Source organism: Camelina sativa, chromosome 5 (genome assembly GCF_030686135.1).
Source record: "Camelina sativa cultivar CO46 ecotype springtype chromosome 5, ASM3068613v1".
Classification (NCBI taxonomy): domain Eukaryota; kingdom Viridiplantae; phylum Streptophyta; class Magnoliopsida; order Brassicales; family Brassicaceae; genus Camelina; species Camelina sativa.
The window spans coordinates 6,656,866-6,674,094 of record NC_141884.1 but is presented as its reverse complement, the minus strand read 5'-3'; the positions used below and the strand labels follow the sequence as shown (position 1 = coordinate 6,674,094).

At 36.2% G+C, this 17,229-nt stretch overlaps 4 protein-coding genes and 1 pseudogene across 5 annotated transcripts; 1 reads left to right on the top strand and 4 right to left on the bottom strand.

The window, feature by feature from the left end:
* Positions 1-78: 78 nt before the first annotated feature.
* LOC104785906 (protein ABSCISIC ACID-INSENSITIVE 5) lies at positions 79-3,148 on the bottom strand. Its single transcript, XM_010511192.3, has 5 exons — positions 2,542-3,148; positions 791-1,937; positions 624-695; positions 514-543; positions 79-416 (listed from the first exon to the last, which is right to left on the bottom strand). The coding sequence occupies exons 2-5, from the start codon at positions 1,928-1,930 to the stop codon at positions 321-323; spliced, it is 1,338 nt and encodes a 445-aa protein (XP_010509494.1). The 5' UTR covers positions 1,931-1,937; positions 2,542-3,148; the 3' UTR covers positions 79-320.
* An 858-nt stretch (positions 3,149-4,006) lies between these two features.
* On the bottom strand, positions 4,007-6,042 carry LOC104785905 (putative lysophospholipase BODYGUARD 5). The gene is made up of 5 exons (XM_010511191.2): positions 5,809-6,042; positions 5,151-5,413; positions 4,851-5,062; positions 4,511-4,778; positions 4,007-4,419 (listed from the first exon to the last, which is right to left on the bottom strand). Exons 1-5 carry the CDS (start codon positions 5,849-5,851, stop codon positions 4,114-4,116), a joined length of 1,092 nt encoding a protein of 363 aa, XP_010509493.1. The 5' UTR covers positions 5,852-6,042; the 3' UTR covers positions 4,007-4,113.
* Positions 6,043-9,373: 3,331 nt separating this feature from the next.
* On the bottom strand, positions 9,374-10,373 carry LOC104785903 (uncharacterized). Its single transcript, XM_010511188.3, has one exon. It carries the CDS (start codon positions 10,371-10,373, stop codon positions 9,603-9,605), a length of 771 nt encoding a protein of 256 aa, XP_010509490.1. The 3' UTR covers positions 9,374-9,602.
* Positions 10,374-10,724: 351 nt separating this feature from the next.
* On the top strand, positions 10,725-12,838 carry LOC104785902 (CAAX prenyl protease 2). Its single transcript, XM_010511187.3, has 8 exons — positions 10,725-11,006; positions 11,306-11,353; positions 11,451-11,657; positions 11,819-11,930; positions 12,023-12,094; positions 12,183-12,245; positions 12,340-12,417; positions 12,505-12,838. Exons 1-8 carry the CDS (start codon positions 10,797-10,799, stop codon positions 12,636-12,638), a joined length of 924 nt encoding a protein of 307 aa, XP_010509489.1. The 5' UTR covers positions 10,725-10,796; the 3' UTR covers positions 12,639-12,838.
* A 1,276-nt stretch (positions 12,839-14,114) lies between these two features.
* Positions 14,115-15,616, bottom strand: LOC104785901 (protein LITTLE ZIPPER 4 pseudogene; annotated as a pseudogene). Its single transcript, XR_767429.3, has 2 exons — positions 15,478-15,616; positions 14,115-14,795 (listed from the first exon to the last, which is right to left on the bottom strand). The product of XR_767429.3 is annotated as a protein LITTLE ZIPPER 4 pseudogene (transcript).
* Between the last annotated feature and the right edge of the window lie 1,613 nt (positions 15,617-17,229).

The following is a 17,229-nucleotide window of genomic DNA, read 5'->3' as shown; positions in this document are numbered from 1 at the left end:
GTATCTTTTGTCTTGCACATAGTGTCATTCCAATTAAGACTTGGTGTAGTAGTGCAGAGGATCTAATACAAACAAATCTGGCGACAGAACACTTGTTATATTTCCCAAAGATTTTATGATGTCTGAAACACAGAATCACTTTCTTGTTCACAAGGAACAGTAGTAAAAGAAGATCAGACAATGTGTTCCTCCTACCAACACCGAAAACATCAAAGTAAAGATTCTATAACCTCATTCCTCAAAGACAAAACAACAAACCTAGAGACCATCAGTTTACCCTTGCTCTGTGTCTTGACAACTTCATCTTCCTATTGTTTTGCTTAGAGTGGGCAACTCGGGTTCCTCATCAATGCCCTCAATCTCCCATTCGGTTTCGGCAGTTTCGGTTGTGCCCTCGTCTTCAAGCTCTCAAAATACTGCAACCATAATAAACCAACGACCATTGTAGTCTTCTTCCGAACCAAAATATAATACTTCATCCATCTTTAGAAATGTAAGCTCATAGCTTTTTACCTGTTGCTTCCTCTTTCTCTCCAACTCCGCCTGATCAAAACATAAGAGAAGTTAGTTGTTGTAATCCGTTTCACCAAAGGAATGAGCTCTTAACGAGATGTAGTAAATACCAATGCATGTTTTAGCTGAGCGTTCTCTTCTTTCAACTGGTTCAGTTCAGCTTCCAATTCCACTGTATAGGCCTTCCCAAAATAACAACAAACAACCATTAGCTTTTCTTCTACAAGAAACATTCATAAGTGTCATCAAATGAATGAAAAAGGTGTAACTTTAGTACTTGTTTCCTTGCTCTAGACCTCGCAGCTGACTCGCGGTTCTTGATCATCCTCCTCTGCCTTCGCTCCACTACTTTCTCCACTGGACCATCCGCTACTCTCTTCCTTCCTCTTAACCCTCCCATATCCACTCCATACTGGCCTCCTATGTTATCTACTTGTCCATGTCCTAATCCGTCTGATGACACAGGGCTTAGCGGTCCAACCATCCCCATTTGCTGGCCACCTGCTCCAAACCCACCACCGCCTCCATAACATACCCCTGCCTGAACCGGTGGCGCCTGCTGATACCCTCCTCCTCCTGCCCTTTTACCATAACCTGATGGGTCACCTACACCCATGGCCTGACCAGGAAAAGTAGGATCACCGGTTCCTTGAAACACACCATAGAGTTGTTGCTGCGCTGCTGCGGGTATAACACTAGAAGGGTTCTGGTTTTGGCTTTGGTTCGGATTAGGTTTGGGGTTAGTGGGATGTTCTCTGACCACACCAGCCTTCACTAAGAAGTCCTCAAGTGTCATCTCCCCAAAAGTCGGTTGTCTAGCCGCAGTCTCACCGCCGTTCTGAGCATTGTTTTGACCATTATTACTATTACTACTACGTCCATTGCTGTCTCCTTCTCCACCACCACCTCCTCCTCTATGTATCTCAGACCAAACCTCATCAACAGTCTTCCTACAAAGCGGAGCTGGAAGTGTTAACGAGCCTTGACGAGGAAGACTCGGCTGCTTCGCTATCCCTCTCTTATTGTTGTTACTATTATTAGCCCCTTCGTTGCCCGTAGAACCACCACCAAAGACGCCAACACCGCTCTCGCCTCCATTGTTGTTGTTGTTGTTGAAACCATTGGGATTAGGCGGGACAGAATGAGAAGCTGCTGCTGCTTGCTGACTGTTATTATTCTCCTCTGCGTTCCAAATAGAGACGAGAAACTCGTCCATGTTCATAGACCCGAAGTTCTTGCCGTTCTCACATAGAGCATGTTGGAACTCGTCGAGTGTCAGTGAGTAGATTGAGGATTGTCGTCCCAACGAAGAAAACGGATGATGATTCTCACCACCTCCTACTCCATTCTGTCTTGTCTGCGCCGTCGACGACTCCACTTCTCTCTCTGACATCATCTTTGTTTCTCTAAGTACCATTTAACAACTGCACATACACACAAACAATGACCAATTAACATCTGTATTCACACTATATTGAAACATATACGTTATCACACGACGACAATTATAACCATTTTGTCTCTTATAAATTAAAATCGTCGTATTACTTTGACCAAACATATAAATGACGTTAAGAAAAATTAAAAAAAAAAACATATGAAAAGAAAAAGATAATTAAGTCGGTCCACGTGAAAATAAAGAAGAACGGTCGACATCATGACAGCGACAAACGATACTAAATATAGCAATAAACAAACTAGTAATTACACATTTCAATAAAGTTTCCGTTTCCAAAAGAGGAAAAAATATCATACCCCACTCGTTTTCTTCTTTAAAGCTAAACTTATCAACACAAAGATAATTAGAGCTTAATTTAACAATACTAAAATAATTCATTAGCTTGGGTACTCATCCTTAAATTAAATCCAGTTCACCATATAAACCAAAATTAAAAGCAAATACCCAAACTAATCTGTTTAAATAAGTAGTAGGAGTTTAAACTATACAAAAAGAAATAAACTTCCTCTAACAGTTCTTATAATCCAAGATCTTGAAAAAAACAATAAATAAATCAAGAAAGTGAGAACCTGAAAATGAAATATGTAAGTCCAAAAACCGGTGGCTTTTATGTTCCTCCGCCGCCGGAAAACTGAAAGAATTAATGCTTCTTGTTCTAGAGGTTCACACTCCTTCACATAGCTTTAAAGCCGCCGGAGAACTTTTAACTGAGAAAAGTTTTTGAGGGAGAGAGAGAGAGAGATGAAATGGTGTGAGAGAGAGAGGCGGTAAAAGGAGAGATTGTATTTATTTTTATGGTTCACCCACGAAGAGAGACAGAGGGGTGGAGGTCAACATCTTTTGTCCAAAGTTATCTTCGACCAATGGGAGATGTAAGCTAAGAGAGGTCCAGGTCCAGGCCCATGATCAGAGGCAAAGAATCTGTACGGCTGCTTCTGACACGTGTTCCGCACGTGTCTCTCTTCTGTTTCTTCGAGTGTCTTCTCTTCGGCTCGACGCGTGTTATACTTCTGCAGTTCTGCTGCTTTCGGCTTACACAAATGTTTTTTCTTTTACGCCAACACTGGTCTGAACCGATGGATTCTCTTTTGAAAATTGCACTTTATTACGATTCGAGAGAGAGGAAGAAGAAGAAGTTTGTTAGAGATTATCGAAATATCTTTGTCTTATTTCTTAATCACAAAACTATACGATTGTGTGATATATACAAATGTGGTATACTAACTTAACCGGTGTAAACCATAAAATCAATCTAAACCTTATACATACTTCCAATAGCACTAGAAGTTGTAGCAAACTACAAGTGTGATTTTGTTTTTTTTTTTATGCTGAAAGAATTTTGTATTAATCACAACTAAAATTTAATAAATAGGTAATAAAATAGGTCGAACTCTTTGTTCATAATTTGTTTTCGGAATATATTTTAACCAAAAAAAAGTATAATTAACTTTTAGAGATCAATACAATTTTATATGAAAACAAATATATGTATTATTGTTGTTGTTGTTGTTGTTGTTGTTGTTGTCCTTAGCTAGTGAAAGTAGACTTGTTCGATTTTGAATAGTAGTAGTACTGCGTTTGGTGTCAGTCAAAAACTCATTAAATTGAAGAAAAAAACAAAATCGAGAAATTAATTATCCTCTTCTTTGGTAAAAGATATCTTTTTTTTAGACTTGACATAAAAATATGATTCCAACATTCGTTTACGAGTGCACGTGGACTCAACTTTACGAATATGGATTATCCCAATTAAAATTTGTTTGTATATTCATAATATACTGCTTTCTATATAGCAAACAATCAACAAAATAATAAAAAAAATATCCGACCTGCCGGAATCGAACCAGCGCGACCTAAAGATTACAGCAACTACTACAGTCTTCCGCTCTACCAACTGAGCTAAGGTCGGATGTTTGTTAATATCTCCGTATGATTATTAATATCGTCGATACTCCAAACAAACACACAAGTTTTTAAACTCATCCCAACATTCTACCCACAAGGCCACAACATATGTACCAGTAATCAAATAAATTTGAGAATTTCATGAATCTCTCTGATTGGTTCAAAGTATTATAGCAATCATGTCACAAAACCAAATTAGCCCCATTTTTTTTTGTGAGAGAAGATATATAAGACTTTTAGTTCTTGACTTCATCGTTGGTTAAGAGAGTCTTAACAATGTTATTAACCATACCTGGAGCAAAAGGGAACAAATGCCCAGCTCCAGGAATCTCATGGTATTGGATCCATGGCAGCTTCTGCGCAATGTAACGTTGCAGAGTCACAGGGACAAGCACATCATCATCTCCCTGCCACAAGTGCACTGATCCCTCATTGTTCGGAAACAGATTCTCGAGTTCCATTGGATCGAATTCCCAAGTTCCAAATCCAACAATCATGTCACGGTGCAATGTCTCGTGTGTTCCTTGTTGCCTTATTTGTGCCTAAATAGAGACTTAGATTTGATGAGAATGCAAATAGGTGAAGTAGAAGAAGAAAGAAGTGATGATGCAATTGTTATAAATATATACATACCTCATGTGGCCTTGTTGCAGCACCGAGCTTAAACATGATCTCTTTGTCTGCTTTGGACAACATACCAAGATTTCGGGCCACAACACTTGATCCAGAGAACCACTCCTGTGAGTTCCACCAATGAGTAAGCCAAGGAGCGTAGTGTGCAACACGAACCGCCCATTGGTCATTTCTCGCTTGCTTGTAATAAGCTTCGGTTGATAAGTCTGATGGAAAGTTCTTCCACCAATAGTTCACCACTGGAGCGACAAGTGTTACTCCAGCCAACCTAAAGAATCAAACAGAGTTATACACACACACACAATGTTATCATTAAGAATGTTAGTTCTGAAAGTGATACCTGTGAGGAATGTACTTAAGGCATGCCCAAGTGGCTTGTCCACCCATCGAGAACCCGATGACATAGAACTTAGAGCCTAGACTCAACTGATCAGCAAGCTCTTCTACGTCCAAAGCCAAGCTTTTGGGAGTACGGTTTGGGTCAGGATCACTCTCTCCATAACCAGGTCTATCAAATGAAACCATATACACACCTAGTCCTTCTTTTATATCCTACAACATTGATATCAGTAAGTTTACATCTTAAAACAGGTAACAACTAGTAAATGTTTTGGCTTTGAGAACATTATAAAACAAGTACCGGTGATAGTAGCGCTGCGAAAACATTATCGTGCCTGGAACTATCAGAACCATGGACAACGACGATTCTATGGGTAGCTTTATCTCTTGGAACTCCTTGCTCTGTGTAAGCTAAATGCCTTCCGTCTCTAAGCTTAATCCTTGGTCCTGTGATGGATGGACCATCAGGAGAGCCACATAGCTTTGATGGAGGAGGCTGGATCGCCTTATAAGTCGAAGCAGCTATACAGACAAAGAACACCAACAACAACTTCTGAAGAACACCTGTAATTCAGATTCAAACAAACAGAGATTTTGTCCTGTCTTTAAAAATGAATCTTCAAGGGCAAGTAACAAAGCTGTGATGTCTCTTAAGACCCAAACTCATCACTCTTAGGCACTTATTAAACTGTTAAAGATTCCTCAAAACAAAAAAAAAATTAATGTGACTGTTGCCACCATTAAATGTGATTTGTCTAAATTTCAATAATCTAATAATCATTTCACTTCACATCAATTCCAAGTTCTCTACTTCTTGAAACAAAACAAAAAAATTCAAAAATTAAAAATACTGGAATCAGAGAAATTTTTCTTGATGAGTTTTTTTCCTTTTTCGGGGCAAAAGAAGAATTTTCACAATCTAATGGTGAATTGTAAATAGAAGAAAGAAAAGATCAAACCTGAGGAGGGAGACCTAGGAGGATCTGTTGATCCAGTGGCCATGGTCGAGAGAGAGAGATACAGGTAGAAAAAAGGGAAGTAGCTGGAAAGTAAGAGAGAAGAGAGGTTGGTCTAAAAAAAAACGCAGTTTAGACTATCTAAAGGGTTGCTTGCTGCAACTTTTACAAATTTGGTCGTTTCTTGTTTGTTTGTTTGAGTTGTTAAGCCAATGTAGTAGGAGTAAGATGTGAATACCTTTAAGCCACGTAATCCCGTTGATTAAATTACAAAGTTACTATCACCGAGTGGAATAATAGACCCCGAAAAACTGAAAAAAGGAAAGTAGAAAAAAATGCAAAGTTTATAAAAGAAAAGCATGTAACATATTCATTGCAAAATAATACGTAGATATTTTTGGTAGGTGTATGTATATCTGATTAGTGTTAGACTGTTAGGTGTACCTTCTCCTCTATATATAACCTTTTTATAGTAAACAAGAAATCAGAATTTTTATCATTTAGTGTTTGAGTTTTTGACAATGGTGTCGTTGACTTAGTCAATATTTTATTAGGAATTGATCCAACAGTTGAATTCATGTCATTCGGATTTAAACGAAAATATTTTAGCCATGTCAGATTTGGACATCATCAAATATTTGAAAATATTTTCTTGCAGTTGTTATAAACAGCATCATAGACCACAATTAGTAAACTTTGGACATCTACTGTGAAAATACGCAAATACATCACCAAAAATTGTTGAAATAATTTGCTGAAAAAAATTATATTTAAAAAAAAACTCAAAGATTATGAATATTTCATGATTATTAAAATTGACAAACCTCTAAACTACTTTTATATTACATGTAGTGTTCCTCGAATTCGAGTTCTTATTGTGAGATATACAACTTGAAGTTGATGTGGATGTTGTATATAATTTGCATCTTAGTCCAGATGATGATTAACTGAATTAATTAGATATATAAAATTGTATCATATATAAATGAATTACATTTTCAGAAATTTATAGAAAATAATTAATTAAATACGAAATATATCAATTAATAATTAAAAATGATGAATTCATCGTGCACATGATATACTATTTATTAATTAATTGATATAAAATTAGTTTTTAAATTAAGTTAATTAATTAAATAAAAATACAAATTTTATATTAATCTTTCCAAACCGAGTTTATAAAATATGCAAAGTTTGTAAAACAAAAGCATAACATGTTCATTGCAAAATAATACGTAGTTTTTGGTAGGTGTATATCTGATTAGTGTTAGGTGTACCTTCTCCTCTATATACTGTATAACATTTTTATAGTAAACAAGAAATCTAAATTTTATCATTTAGTTTTGAGTTTTTGACAATGATATCGTTGACTTAGTCAACATTTTATCAGGAATTGAGATCGAACCGTTAATTTCATGGCATTGGGATTTAAACAAATATATTTTAGCCATGTTAGAAATGGACTTGATATATAGATTTTTGCCATGTTAGAAATGGACTTTATTTTTTTTTTAAACTTATTTTAGCCATGTTAGAAATAGTTTACAAGTGACATTTTAAAATAATTAAGTGGTTTTGAGTCTAAGTCTGCACATTTTCTCAAGTTAATAACCGAAATGATTTATATATTTTATTTATAAATGTTATTGAACAAGTAATTTCTAGGAGTTGTCTAAAATTTTATTTATATACATTGAGCTATTTACGGTTGGTAATATAGTATCGATGTCAATATGTATCTTATGCATTATATAGAGCAAAGCTTAGCATAAAAAATGGAGTTCCTTATTTTTATATATACTTATGTCTCAAAATCACAAAAAAAAAAAAGAGAGGTTGTATATATATAAAATTTACTAGATTAAGAGGTATTTAGTCTTACTATGTGAGTAGCCTCGTTTTGGTGACTAGAAAGTTTGTGGATATGTATCTATATTTTTGGGTGGACAAAAACAAAAGGTAAAAACTGAGAAGAGAGAACAGTAAAAAATATCATTCCCTCCTAACAACATATTAGGAAATAGAACTAAACTAGTAATGTATCATTTATGACGGTTGCTCATTTAAAAATGCATACAGCGACCGTTGCACCGTGAACATTTATGTAGTATATAGTACAACATTTATTACTACATAATTCTCAAGTCACGAGTCTATAACAATATCTTTTCTTCTTTTGGAATTTCCTTTTCTCTTTATATAAAAGTAGGTATCGTGAAAGTCCCAAAAATTCCCAACAAAGATAGTTGTAGATTCGTTGAGGACCGTTCTACTGACCCATCTTCTCCTCCCGTTATACACCCTCTATATATACGTAATAACTACAGAATCAAGTGTAAACCACAAGATTCCTAAACCGGAAATTAATCAGAATCAACATGACACATCGTGCGGGTTTGGTAAACTGGGGAACAGAAGCAGAAGCAGAAGAAGAAGAGAAACAAGAACCAAAAGAACCTAAAAGCGATGGCGAGGAAGGTAGTGAAGATGATCTGTTCGAGATAGACTTGGAGGCAGTAAATGATCTGACGTCGTCTCCACCGTACGATTGGAAGAGATTTCCGGCAAGGACAGGCAGTGTTTTACTGGCCAACTGTCTGTTACCAGCTGCAGACATCTCTAGTGCAGTGCCGGCAACGTCACAGGTTGGAGTGATTTGGTTTGGTTTTTAGAGGGTTTCTTTTATCTTGAAAAACTAAGAATTGAGGGTAAGAACGCTTAACTTAATATTTTACGGTGCTGTCTATACATGGCATGTGTTAAGACGAATGTTTAATGGTTTATCACTACAAGTTGATCATTTCATATTAAAGGATATAATAGAGGAATTAGGTGGTGTACATGGCTACATTTCGCAAAACATTGTAAAGGATATAACGACCCGCTTAAAAGTTTGGTTTCTATTTGTTCGGGTACTCAAGAACATGAGCATCTCTTTAGTACATCCATCAGAGTGATATATCTACATTGTTTGTTTCCTGTTCAAATATTGTGGAAACACTGGTGGAACACTAAAAAGTAGTTAGTTCCGTGGGTCAAGGTATAACTGGCAAAGAAGAGAAAAGGTTCCCAACAGCATTCACGTTAAGCTCTAGCAAGACTGATATACTCAATTTCAGAGCGAATTCCATCTAAAGAGACTGTGCCTAAGATGAAGACAACTCTTTTTAATGTGGCAAAACTCAATCAACAAAAGTACAGGCAGTTCTAGAAAATGACATTAGGATAGTAAACTGACGCCAAGAGCACATGTCACACTATTTCTCTATTCGGGAAGAAACCAATACCAAGTAACTCCTAGATGCTAATCAGAATTTCATTCGACTGTCTTAGTTCCAAACTTCCCATCAGCCAAAATCTAAACATAATTTACTCAAATCCTAACAGTGTCAACCATTCCTAAAAACTTGACACCTAAGAGAATAATCCGAGATATAAGCACATCTTCATAACTTCATACCAGACAAGCAAAAGGAAGCATATTAAGCTCTTATCAAAAAAAAAAAAACAATATGTTCTGCATTGGCTCAGGGCATTTAATCCCAAACAAGTTATGTCAAAAGGCTGAACAAACACATCAATGGAATCGTATAAAATAATTCTTAAGTAAACACCTCGTAGATCAAGTGAAAAGATACACAAACATTGAATCAAATTTCTTCTTAAACATCTTTCTAAATTTATCCCCAAAAAAAAAAAAAAGCCTTTACACCTTCGCTGCTATTCCCACCCAATTCATCAACCTCACATCAAAGAACTTGTAGCAATTTTTTTTTGCTACTTGCAGAGGACATTCAAAATATAACAAGAAGAGAGAATAAAGTATAGATCAAGAAACAAGCGTACGCGATCAAGCCACGATGCTCTTCACCACCATCAGCGAGTGAAACCACCAAAGTAGAACAAGCCCTAGTTGACCACAAAACAAACACCCCCGCAAGCACGTACTTAACCACCCCAGCTCCTTGCGGCACAAACAACGACACCGCAGATAAAACCACCACCGGAAGCAAACAGTAACCAACCAAGCTCGTACACGTATGGAGATTAAGGTTCCCGTTTCGACCAGCAAGCATGTTGAACACAACGTACAAGAAGATAGACGAGACGACGATCCATCCAAGTATAACACCGAACTGGATCTTACCAGCTAACAACTGAAACAAACAAAGCGCGAGGTATAGAAAGATTGGACCAGATAGATCTGAATCCTTATGAACAGTTTGATTAATCCGAAACGGATTTAGAATCGATCTAGTCTTTTTCCAGATTTGATCTGGATGTATACCGAGCTCGTCAAGCAGAGGCTCCTCGTCTTCAAACGATGGCGAACCACCACCAAAAGAGGAAGATGAAGAGATTGTGCCGCCGAATGGTCCGGCTTGTGTAGCGGATGACGCGGCTGCGGATCCCATGTTGAATGATAAGAAAGGGATCTGGGAAGAAGATGAAGGAGGTGGCTGTTGAAACGGAATCGGTGCGAATCTTCGTTGCTGGACATTAGCACCGCCTGAAGATCCACCGGTTGGGAAAACTACAGGTGGAACTGCGAAATCCTTCGTCATCTTCGGAGATCGACAAAACTAGTAACGAGATTCGAATTTTAGGGTTTCACGATTTGGATCAATTGCGAGAAAAAATTCCCTTTTTCTTGATAGTGAAGCGTACGAAGACTCACAAGACAGCTTTAGAAGAAGGCGCGTGAGGGTATTTTTGTCCGTCTATATAGTTTTATGACGAGATATAACCACTAGGCTTCTTCGGAATTGGTTTGTTGACGTATATGTCTGCTGTGATATGACCATTGTATCCTCTTTTTATAAACAAATAATTTTTGAAGGGCCCAATGGATCTCATCGGCCCAGTAAATTATACGATAACGTGGCGGGGTGTAATTGGTTGAAGACCGCCGGACTAAGATTCAACCAGCGGTGACTTCGACTAGACGGTGACTTTTTTTGCCGGGGCTCCTTCGTTCCCAATTGATTATGGCCGTCGATGGGGAGAGTGTGTCGATGCCGATGGCGGTGTCTGCCTGCGTCGGTATGGCGCTGTTCTATGTTTTGATTCTTTATGCTCCCACCGTGATTCTCCGTCTCCCGTCGGCTTCTTCTTATTTAGAATTTATGATTCGGAGATTTATCTGCGCTGCGGTTTCTACTTTAGCGTCTCTCGTCTTCACAGCTTTTGTACTCCCGGTAAGCTTCTCTCTCTGGAAGTCCTATTTCACGATTTGAAGTTGAACTCTCCGTTGAATCTGTAATCGAACTAAGTCAAAGCTATACGAAGCTAGTTATATAGTATGAACTAAGCCACAGTGTCTATGTAATCGATGAAGAAAAGATGAAAACTAGATGCATTTGGTTGATGTATGTGTTAATGGTTCACATGGTTCTTGTTAAAAGATTCATGACTATGATATGTGTTTGATACAATGCAACACTAGTTACAAAAGTCACTGAAACTTGTCATCCCTTTTTGCTCGAGTTAATGTTAGATAAAAAGCTGGGAGGCATCTGTTTATGGCATAAGGACTGATCATTTGGTAAGTAAAGCTCTTTGTCACAATGTGTTTACTCGTAGGCAGTTTGCTTGTTTACACTTTTTTATCTTATAAGGTTTTGTTTTGTGATATGGAACAGTGGCAAGGAGTAATCTATCCTCTTCTATTGACCTCTCTCATTTATGCCGGATCTTTGGTCTCGAAATTGTTATTGCTCTTGGAATCATGGAAGGAGACTGGTGGAGGGTGTAGCTCCTTTAATAACATCATAAGCTTTGTCCAAACAATCCCTTCTTCGGTAGTGACAGGTGCTTCTAATGTTTCCGTTTGGCGCAATTTTATCGTGGTAATTTTTCTGTTGGCCATCTCTATTAGCTTAACTGACAATTCTGCATTAAAACTGCATAAGACATGATTTTGCTATGCTTTAACTGTCACTTTTATATGCATAAGACGAAATCGAACAAATTATTGTCTGTTAGATTTGGCATTTCTTGTGATTTGCAGGCACCAGTAACCGAGGAACTTGTTTTCCGAGCCTGTATGATACCTTTGCTTCTGTGTGCTGGATTTAAGATTTACAGTGCCATCTTTCTCTGCCCAATTCTCTTTAGCTTGGGTTTGTTTCTTTGTTTCTCTATGATAGAAAGTTTACAACTCAACTGAGATGAAAATTGCTGGATTCGTCTGACTTCTGTTTGTTCTGTGCAGCCCACTTAAACCATTTTAGAGAGATGTACATCAGGCATAACCGCAGCTATCTCAGGGCTTCACTGATTGTTGGTATGTCCCAACTTTAATCTTTGCCATCCTTAAGTCATAACAATAATGCTTGTTAATAAGTCCTGAGCTTCACTTGTTCGTTGATCAGGTCTTCAGCTTGGTTACACAGTCATTTTTGGTGCATATGCATCTTTTCTCTTCATTAGAACCGGTACATTTCTCGCATTTATATTCGTTACATGTAAAGCCCTTCTAAAGTTGGCCTTAATGATGATGATGTCTCTTGCATTGCGTAATATTGACAGGACATCTCTCTGCTCCTTTATTTGCTCATATATTCTGCAACTACATGGGATTGCCTGTGCTATACGCAAGAGGAAAGGGTAAGACATAAATTTCAAGGTTGTTTGTTTAACAAATGCAGACACAGAAGAATTAAGCTATAAAGATGGTCATGGTTCTTCTCTCAGGTTTGGTGAGTCTGGCGTTCTTAGGCGGTGTGGTTGGGTTCGTCTCACTTCTCTTTCCTTTAACTAAGCCTCTCATGTACAATGACAGAACCGACGATTGCCCTTGTTGGTTTGGCTATTGTTTGTGGAATTGAACACATCTCCTGGTTTATGTTTTCAAATTTCCACTGATCATGTCTCAGAATCTATTTGGATACACACAGTATTTAAGTCATGGTCTTTTACTGCAAGCTAATGTTCTTGATAGCTTATGTAGTTTTACTTTTGTAAGTATTGACTTCTGTAATTAGACAAAAACAATCAAAAAAATTTATAATGGTTAGTGTCTCCAAAATCAATGTGGCTAATTGTCCCATTTTTTTTCGGTAATAATCCTAGAGATAGGAAAAGGATGGTCTAGTAAGATGTAACATCACAAAGTCTTACATAAAGGTCCTAAACTATATTGTCCAATGTCAATATGCCAAAATTCATTTTTTAATTTTTTTTTGAATAGAGAAACAATGATTATAAATTGAACGGAAGTCCATAAGCTTGCATCAGAGAGATTCAGAAGATGATGTCTTGCATGATATTATTCCATAGAGATTTTGAGGGGTAATCATCAAACGGAATAATTTTCTGGAGATTATTTTTTCAAAGTTGACTTTCAAAGTCTGAGTTTACCATGATGATATTCACTTAGATGTTACGAAAATTATGTTTCTAGATTCGTAGGTGTCTCTGTAATTTTCTCACTAGCACTTGAGTGAGTTCTATGCGACATTCCTACGAAATTTGAAGAAGCTGGTTTGGATTTATAGGTCAAGAAATTGATGTGTACTCCAGTATGTGCTTGTGTGAACTTGACACGATGATCTAAGGATATGAGTGATCCCTCAATAAGACATGTGGTTGGGGCGGACGACGTACGTCCCAACCAAAGATTTTGGTGAAGGACAAGAATGAAATAGAGTCGAAACTTTTGGCTAAGGTCGGGTAAATCTTTTGTGTGAGATGTGTGATGTTTATGAGTCAAAGATGTAAGAAAAATCATCTCCAGCGAACACAAAAAATATCCCTACACTGTAATAGATTCACTAGTTCTATACATTTGCATGATTTTAAAAAGTTGAAGACCAATACTATTATGAACATTTGCAATACTATATTATGAACATTCATAAACCAAAATTGTTTAAAAAGGAGGCAATAATTAACATTTTAATATGCACATGATCTAATAAATACAGTCAATAGGACACAACTTTGATCACGTGATTTAAAATTGGTACTTTGGTAGTAACTACCAAGTACTTATGTTCTTCTAAACACACTTTTCTCGTAGCTTCTGGTATCCCTTATGGACCTTATCACTACTTTATCCTTACATAACTTTTGGTAATTAAGAGAAAACAAACTGCTTTATAATTTATATACTATTACTTTAAAAATTTTGGTTGAGGACCTTCAGGTTATAGAACTCCTAACTAACATAACTGTGACAGAAAGAAACTACAACCAATGTCATATGTTATTAATTACTACCCTTTACAATTTGTTATTTCAAGACCATGTAATTTATTTTAAAAAATTAAAGGAAAATGTAGAACCCAATAACAAAAGGGATATTAATAAAAAAATGTAAAGATACTGGTTGTTTAAGTTAAGAGAAGAGCTCAGAAGGGTACAATGTAGTCTCCCAGAATCCACCATGTCCTAAACAACCAAACCCCACATGAAAAGGCAAAATAGAAAAATCTAATTAACATATAAATGGAAACAAAAGTAAAATATCCCTGAGAGAAGAAGAATAGGTCAGAGAGAGCACACAACGCTTCTGTCCTTTTTCTAGTAAATCAGGAACAAAGAAAGAAAGAAGAACCCACCAAATATAAAAATTTAAAAAAACTACTCGATAATTTATAATAATAATAATACTACCACTAATAAAACTATTCTTAACTAAGTTTTTTTTTCCTTACATTACTACACCAATAGAAGAAAAGAAAATGATGATATAGGGTTCTTCTAGTTAACCGAATCCAAATCTTGTCCTAAAGAGTTCTTGTTGTTGTTCCATGATCAGGATTAATGTCCAGAAGCAGAGCTTGATGATGAAGAGAGATTGTTGTTGTTGTTGCTTCCTTGGTTTGATGATCCATTGGAGAGCTTCTGTTTGAGTTCGAAGAGGAGTTGTTGATTCTCTTGATTCAGAATCTGAGCTTTCTTCCTCAACCTCTCGTTCTCCTTTATTATATAACAGTTTTGCAAGTACAGCTTCGAGTTTAGCCTCTCCATGTCGACAAGTTCTGTTTCCTCCAACAAAAAAGAATGTGAAATTATGTTACAAAAAAAGGAAGAAGAAGAAGAGAGATTTAATAAAGATTTCGTGAAATGATTATAGATAGTTGCGGTTAAATCATTACAGCACCACATGGGTTGTGCAGCTTCACACGTTTAATGAGAAAATTTACATTAAGCAAAAATCATGACCGCATTTATTTCGGTTTCTACCAAAAAATGTTCAAAATGTTTCTTTTCTTTAAAGAAGAATCAATGATCAAACAGAGGAACAATCATGCTCTTTTTTTTTTGTTGCGAGGATAAAAGAAGAAAAAAATAAAGATAAAGCAACACCACAACAATGAGAACAAAAATAAAGTAATGATGATGCAGTAACTATAATGATGAAGTTTCATAACAAAAATACAAAATAAAAAACACCAAAACAGAGCCGGTACAAGCAAAAAAAACAGAACAAAAGGAATTTTTATCGTAAAATAAAAAGGAGAAGAAGAGAGTTTTTGAAAAAGAAAAACAAACAAATAGCGTTTATTCGGTTGCCTTTGTCTGAAAGAAAAGGATATAAAGCTTTAAGATTTTCCAACAATTTAAAGTTTGTTATAAAGAAGAAGAAAAAAATAGTTGGGTTGTTGTTATGGAAAATGATAATCACGTTGCTTGTACGTGAGGGGAGTGAGAGAGATTTACCTTTAGGGTTTAGGGGAAGAAGAGACTTAACTAAAATCGAAAGGAAGTGGGTTTATGTTGTTGTAAGTAAGAGAGAGAGAGATTGTATGAAATGTATGGAAGGTAGAGGGACAAAGAGAACAAAATGAAGATAGTGTCTCTTATATAGAACTCCCAAAAGCTAGAGAGAGAAGAGAGTGAAAGGGGACATGCTTCTCTCTCCTGACACAACAATCATGCTTTGTGTTGTGTTTATGCTTAGATGGCGGCCGATTTCGCAGCTCTATATTTTTTCTTTTCTTTTTTGTCTTTTTTTTTTTCTTAAATAACAATAATGATTTGTGAGGGAAAGAAAAAAAAAAGATTTGTGTTGCGTCATGTGAATGATGATGATCGTAAGAGGAGAAGAGTGATAAACTTGAGGAGGGTTTGGTTTGGTGTATGAGATGTGCTGTTCTTTCTCTTTTCACCATGTACATTCCCGACTCGCCAAGTGAAGTAATATCGTTTTGATATCATAGACCAAATAAATCTATAAATGTCATTACAATATCAAAATGATAGAAGTTAATCCTACAACTCCAAATTTATAACCAATTCATGGTAATACAATGATTTGAAAAGATTCACTTTTGGATTAAGATACCAAATTTGAGTTTTCGTACTCTGATTTCAATCATGATTGGTTATTGTGTATTTGTAAATTTTGTTAAGCTCTTTCATGTGTTACCACATGGATTCAAATCCACAAATGCATGTTTTGTAGTAGGGAAAATAAAACTCAACCAAGATGACATCTGCACGAGAATGGAAGTCATAATGTTGGTGGTAAAAAAAACTAAACTAAAGAACAGTTCTTACTACTTACTAGGGTACCCTAAAAACCAAATTAAATACGTAGACCGGCTTGGGTTGATAGTTTTAGATAGGAGGGGGTAATTTTGTAGCAAGGAAAGGGTAAAGATGGTAATTATAGAAGAGGGTGAAACGAGTTATTGAGTGAAAATGATGATGATGATGAAGGGGAGGGCTATATAGGCCGTCGTCCCCCAAAGATTCGCAATGATGGTTTGGGATTGGTTCGAACCATATCATAATCATTCATTATTCAATTTAGACCATTTTCATTGCTCTCTTTACTACTTTCATATCCCGGTTTGGTCTATATTGGTTTAGTCAACACTACTCATCATCAGCCATAATAACACATCTTAGAAGGTGAGTTCGTGTTCGATTTTTCTTCATGAACCTTTCATCATCCCTTCATTTAGATAAAGATCGAAATTATTAAAAAGAGAGAAATTATGAACGAGGAAAGTTTTGGGACCCCAAGAAAAAAAAAAAAAAAAAAAAAAACTCTCTCCATGGGTTATGAGTGTGCCACAGCGTGAAGCATCATAGTTTACAAGGTGGATTGTTTCTGTTTTATGGTCAAATCTTAATCATGTAGCTTCATTAACCATATATCTTCCCTCGTGGACCTCGTTCGGTTACATAATAATACGAATTATTGCACTTTCACGTTTATAATTACTTTCTCTTTATCAAAATCTTGTGATTTGTTTTTGGCGTTTATTATTTTTATTCACGTATTAAATTCATGTTTTGTGAGCGGTGAAATTGTGTGTTTCCGTTTTTTGCCTTTTGTGCTAAGCATTCAATGACTTTAAAATTCAAAACATAACTTCGAACTCATAATTATTATGTGTGTCTTGAAATAGAACTACAAATAAATTAAAAAATGGAAGCAAGAAAATATATAAATAGTGGTTG

What these genes read in the sequence shown, in the direction of transcription:
- LOC104785906 (XM_010511192.3), bottom strand. Translation starts at nt 1,930, where the DNA reads ATGGTACTTAGAGAAACAAAGATGATGTCAGAGAGAGAAGTGGAGTCG. An exon ending in GGTCTAGAGCAAGGAAACAA is followed by an intron (nt 696 to 790) that starts GTACTAAAGTTA and finishes TATTTTGGGAAG; the next exon opens with GCCTATACAGTGGAATTGGA. An exon ending in AGAGAAAGAGGAAGCAACAG is followed by an intron (nt 417 to 513) that starts GTAAAAAGCTAT and finishes TTATGGTTGCAG; the next exon opens with TATTTTGAGAGCTTGAAGAC.
- LOC104785905 (XM_010511191.2), bottom strand. Translation starts at nt 5,851, where the DNA reads ATGGCCACTGGATCAACAGATCCTCCTAGGTCTCCCTCCTCAG. An exon ending in CTTAAGTACATTCCTCACAG is followed by an intron (nt 4,779 to 4,850) that starts GTATCACTTTCA and finishes TTGATTCTTTAG; the next exon opens with GTTGGCTGGAGTAACACTTG. An exon ending in CTGCAACAAGGCCACATGAG is followed by an intron (nt 4,420 to 4,510) that starts GTATGTATATAT and finishes GTCTCTATTTAG; the next exon opens with GCACAAATAAGGCAACAAGG.
- LOC104785903 (XM_010511188.3), bottom strand. Translation starts at nt 10,373, where the DNA reads ATGACGAAGGATTTCGCAGTTCCACCTGTAGTTTTCCCAACCGGTGGA.
- LOC104785902 (XM_010511187.3), top strand. Translation starts at nt 10,797, where the DNA reads ATGGCCGTCGATGGGGAGAGTGTGTCGATGCCGATGGCGGTGTCTGCC. An exon ending in CCCAATTCTCTTTAGCTTGG is followed by an intron (nt 11,931 to 12,022) that starts GTTTGTTTCTTT and finishes TGTTCTGTGCAG; the next exon opens with CCCACTTAAACCATTTTAGA. An exon ending in GCTATACGCAAGAGGAAAGG is followed by an intron (nt 12,418 to 12,504) that starts GTAAGACATAAA and finishes TTCTTCTCTCAG; the next exon opens with GTTTGGTGAGTCTGGCGTTC.